The sequence below is a fragment of the Rhinopithecus bieti genome, unplaced genomic scaffold (genome assembly GCF_001698545.2).
Source record: "Rhinopithecus bieti isolate Rb0 unplaced genomic scaffold, ASM169854v2 scaffold_41709, whole genome shotgun sequence".
NCBI lineage: Eukaryota > Metazoa > Chordata > Mammalia > Primates > Cercopithecidae > Rhinopithecus > Rhinopithecus bieti.
The window spans coordinates 367,083-372,516 of NW_016817151.1; the positions used below are offsets into that span (position 1 = coordinate 367,083).

General features: G+C 41.5%; 1 protein-coding gene across 1 annotated transcript in view; it reads right to left on the reverse strand.

Annotated features, from left to right (window-relative positions):
* Window positions 1–374: 374 nt before the first annotated feature.
* Window positions 375–5,434, reverse strand: part of MRPS23 (mitochondrial ribosomal protein S23) — an 11,069-nt gene continuing 6,009 nt past the window's right edge. The window contains exons 3-5 of the mRNA XM_017855906.1: window positions 2,103–2,180; window positions 1,844–1,970; window positions 375–827 (exon numbers count right to left, since the gene is read on the reverse strand). Coding sequence (XP_017711395.1) covers window positions 675–827; window positions 1,844–1,970; window positions 2,103–2,180 — 358 coding nt within the window. The 3' untranslated portion in view covers window positions 375–674. The remainder of the gene's footprint in view (window positions 828–1,843; window positions 1,971–2,102; window positions 2,181–5,434) is intronic.

Consider the following 5,434-nt stretch of genomic DNA (forward strand, 5'->3'; position numbering starts at 1 on the left):
TTTAGCTGGATATAACCATTCATTCACTTATTCATTCAGCAAGTATTTACTGAACAGCCTAGTCTGTGCAGACCTATGTTAACTGTCTCCAGCACACTCAATCCATGACATTAAAGTTACAGTTTTGGCCTTTGTGCATTAGCAATGACAGGTCCTCACTCTTACCAGAAAGCGCAAGTCAGCTTGACCTCTCAAGTGGAGAGATAATCATTCTATAGCAAGAAGTACAAAGATTCTCTGCAGACAAAACCAGTTAGCCAAGGGACCACACCATGTGTACATGTAGAAGTTTGATGGATCAGAAGAAATATGTACCAGGGAATCAAATGTAGCCAGCCCACATACTAACAAACATCAAAGCAAGCCTAGTCAGATTGAGTCCCATTTGAACAATCTTTATAAAGGTTTCTTCATGTTATTTACAATTCAAAGTAAATTTACTTTATAAGCAGCTAGGGAATTCTTTATTTAGTAATGTCCTAACATAAAAGTTCGCATAACTGCTTCTGTCAAACCATGATACCGAGCTTTATGACAACCCAGAAATAACTAAGAGAAGGCAAACATAATACCTTAGAGATCAGGAAACATTTACACAGTTCAACTGTTTAAAAATAGCTCAACATTCAGCCAGTGAGTAGCGTGAATGCCAGCATACACAGTATACAGGTCCTTCAGGGAGGCGAGAGACCTTTCGACTGGTCTGCAGATGCCTCCAAATGCTGGTCCTGTGGAACTTCTTTCTGAGTCTCGTTCTCTTCCAACGCAGTCTGTGGTCTGACACTCAAGTGTTCGGATTTCCAGGAATCGTGACTACCTTCATGTTGCTTAAAAGACCAGATGTAAGTATCACACAGGTGTTATTCTTTTCACTCAAGTAATTGGCTAAAGATATATAACTACGCACATTCTGTCACCGAGTGAAAAATTTAGCACTAATATCTCAGATCCAATTCTACTATAACAAATAGTAAACATGATTTTAAAAAGTCTATAGAACCACAATTTCAAAAGCCCTAATGACGACTCACTTGTTTCAAGTAGCACTCATTACCACAAAATTCTAGTATATTCAGAGTAACAGTATTTGACCTGGAGTTTAAGAACATAAGCCAAGGTTAGGGAAAGAAAACCAAGTCTCTCTTTAACTTCCATCAGATTGGCAACTCTGGTCAACCCTCTGCATCTGCAGGTTCTACATATGCAGATTCAACAAACCACAGATCAAAACTATTTTAGCAGTAAATAAATAAAATAAAAAATAACAATAAAAAATATAAATTTTTAAAAATAGAGTATAACTATTTACATAGCATTTACATTGTGTTATGTAAGTGATTTAGATATGATTAAAGTATATGGGAGAGTATGTGTAGGTTATATGCAAAAACTACAGCACTTTATAAAAGGGATTTGAAATGCCGGGCGCGGTGGCTCAAGCCTGTAATCCCAGCACTTTGGGAGGCCGAGACGGGCGGATCACGAGGTCAGGAGATCGAGACCATCCTGGCTAACACGGTGAAACCCCGTCTCTACTAAAAAATACAAAAAAAACTAGCCGGGTGACGTGGCGGCACCTGTAGTCCCAGCTACCCTGGAGGCTGAGACAGGAGAATGGCGTGAACCCGGGAGGCAGAGCTTGCAGTGAGCTGAGATCCGGCCACAGCACTCCAGCCTGGGTGACAGAGCGAGACTCCGTCTCAAAAAAAAAAAAAAAAAACATGGTAAAAGGGATTTGAGCATCCGTGAATTTTGGTATCCGCAGGGGCCCTAGCACCAATCCCCTGTGCATACTGAGGGACAACTATAAACCAAGTAACAATTTTAACAATGAACTACTCACAGTCCTTCCTTCGCCAACTCGTCTTAAAATGACACCTTCTGCCAATAAAGCCTTCCCTGTTTCCACAAATAACTTCTCTTCATCTGTTTCTCCAAGTTTCTGCAGCTCAGTGTACTTCTCCACAAACCTGTAATTCCAAGCAGTCACATTTTAGGTCTGTTTGTAAGCGTTGTTAAGACACGCTGTTACACAGTATCAAATGGATAACGAAATCCTTAAAAAATAATATGAATAGCCTAGGACTTATAAAATGGCTTACCGTTGACAGGTAGACTTGAAGTTTGGATTGAACAGATCAAAAGCTCTTTGACCAGACCCATACACTGAATAAAACTTCCTAGAAAATGCAAACAACATAATATAAATCTGATTATAGACTGTGAATGAGAATAGAATAAAAGAAATAAAGAATAAGTGCTAGTTCCTGAGGAGTTAAGTACAGTACAACCCACAAAGCCTAAGCTGAACAGGTTTGTTTTTTTAGATAAGTAATGCACACATGCACATGGTAAATACATCAAATAGCACAAAAGGGTGGCCAGTGAAAAATAACACTCCCTCCCATTTCTGCACCCCAGCCCCCCAGTTCCCTTCCCAGGAAGCAACACTAACCAATTTCTTGTATATCCATCCAGAAATATTCCACTAATATACTAGCATATATGCACTATCATTCCCTGTCCCCAGCCACATTTTTAACCCAAAGAATAGTAAACCTTGCTCTACATCTTGCCTTTTTAAAAACTGAGGTATGGCTATGCACAGTGGCTCATGCCTATAATCCCAGCACTTTGGGAGGCTGAGGCAGGCAGATTACTCATGACCAGGAGTTCAACATGGTGAAACCCCATCTCTACTAAAAATACAAAGAAATTAGCAGGCATGGTGGCTTATGCCTGTAGTCACAGCTACTTGGGAGGGTTAGGTGGGAGAATCACTTGAATCCAGGAGGCAGAGGTTGCAGTAAGTGGAGATCGCACCACTGCACCCCAGCCTGGGCGACAGAACGAGACTCTGTCTCAAAAAATAATAACAAAATAAAAATAAATAATAAAAACTGAGATAAAATTCACACATCATAAAATTAACTCCCCTCCCCCCCAAAGAGACAGGGTCTCACTGTGCCACCCAGGCAGGTAGCAGTGCTGTCATCATAGCTCACTGCAGCCTCAAACTCCTGGGCTCAAGCAATCCTCTTGCCTCAGCCTCCCGAGTAGCTGGAACTACAGGTTCGCAGCACTACCATGCCTGGCTAAGTTTTAAATTTTTTTGTAGAGATACAGTCTCACTATGTTGCCCAGGCTGGTCTTGAACTGCTAGCCTCAAGAGATCCTCCTACCTTGGCTTCCAAAAATCCTGGGCTTACAGGTATGAGCCACTGTCCCCAGCCCAAATTTAACATTTTTCAGTGTGCAATTAAGTGACATGTAAAAAACTCACGAAGCTGTGCAACTAGCACCTCTATCTAGTTCCAAAACACTGTCATCACCCCCAAAGGAGGCACTGTATCTGAGTAGTCGCTCCCCATTTCTCCTCCCTACATCTTGCCTTATCAGTGCATGGAGATTGTTTCCAGTCCTTTGCTACTCTAAACCGTGCTGCAATCATTATCTCTATGTATAATTTTAGCGCACCACGTAAATAAGTCTGTGGCATAAATTCACAAATGTGGTATTACTGGATCAAGGTATGTGCCTTGGTAATTAAGCCTTCCAAATTGCCAAAATGCTTTCCAAAGCGGCCGCGCCAATTTACATTCACATCGGTAATATATGAGTGCCTATCTCTGCACACCCTGACCAAATGACATTCTCCAGCTGAGCAGAGAGGCTCATACATATAATCCCACCTGCGTGGTAAGCTGAGGCAGGAGGATCTTTTGAGGCCAGAAGCTCACCACCAGCTTGGGCAACATGGTGAGACCTGAGACCCTGTCTCTAAAAGAAAAAGAAACAAAACAAAACCAAAAAAATATATACACACACACACACACACATACACACACATACACATGAGCCAGCTGCAGTGGCTCACACCTGTAATCCCAGTGAAAAAATATATATATATATATTTAGACCAAGGGTGGTGGCTGATGCCTGTAATCCAGCACTTTGGGAGGCCAAGGCAGGAGGATCACTTGAGGCCAGGAGTTCCAAGACCAGCCTGGGCAATATAGTGGGACTCCATCTCTACAAAAAAATTAAAAATGAGCCAGGAATGGTGGCATACACCTGCAGTCCCAGCTACTCAGGAGGCTGAGGTGGGAGGATCACTTGAGACCAGGAGGTCAAGGCTGCAGTGAGCCATGATAGGCGCCACTGCATTCCAGCCTGGGTGAGATCCTGTCGCAAAAAAAAAAAAAAAAAAAAAAAAAAAAAAATACACACACACACACACGCACACACACACGTTCTCCAACTTTTTGATCTTAGCCAACCTGAAAGGTAAGAAACCAGAACTCTTTCTAGTTTTAATTTGCTTTTCTTTTGAAAAAGACTGGACATCTTTTCGAGTTTAAAAGCAAACTGAATTTCCTTTACTGTGAACTGTCCAAGTTCTTTGTCTGCTTTTTGATTTGACGGCTGCTATGGACTAAATGTGTCCCACCAAAATTAGTATGTTGAAATCCTAATCCCCAGTGTGATGGTATTTAGAGATGGAGCCTTTCGGAGGTAATCAGGTCATGGTAATCAGCCCTCATGATGCAATTAGTGCCCCTATAAGAGATAGGAGAGCTTGCTTCCATTCTCTGCTCCTCTCAATGTGAGGAATCAGGAAGACAGTCCTACCCAGAACCTGACCCTACTGGCACCCTGATCTCAGACTTCCCAGCATCTGGAACTATGAGAAAGAAATTTCGTTTGTTTATAAGCCACCTGGTCTAGGGTAATTTGTTATAACAGCCCAAACTATGACAGTGGTCTCTTTCTTAATGATTTCTAAGCAAACTCTGTAGCTACATACATAGAAAATTAGTCCTTTGTCATATTGCAAAAGTCCATTGCGAAGATCTTTCCCAGTTTGTTGGCTGTCTTTTGATTTTGCTTATGGTACTTTTTTATACAGAAAATTTTAATATTTTCTTTTATGGCTTCGGAGTTTTACATCATGCTTAAAAAGACCTTTATCACTCAGACGGGGTTTCACCGTGTTAGCCAGGATGGTCTCGATCTCCTGACCTTGTGATCCGCCCGCCTCGGCCTCCCAAAGTGCTGGGATTACAGGCTTGAGCCACCGCGCCCGGCCCACTCAGATGATTTTTTAATTCTCCCATGTTTTCTTCCAGTACTGTTATGATCTCACTTTTTACACTTAGGTTTTAATACATCTTTTTGTTTGTTTTATTTATTTTGTTGTAAGTTCGTTTTTGTTTTTTTTTTTTTTAAGAGATGGGGTCTTGCCATGTTGCCAGGCTGTTCTGAGTGCAGTGGCTATTCACAGGTACAATCATAGTGTACTACAACTTTGAACTCCTAGACTCCAATGGTCCTCCTTCCTCAGCCTCCCAAGTAGCTGGAACTACTGGCATGCACAACCACTCTATAAGCTTTTTTAAATATCAAAAACACCAAAAAAAAAAAAAAAAAAAAA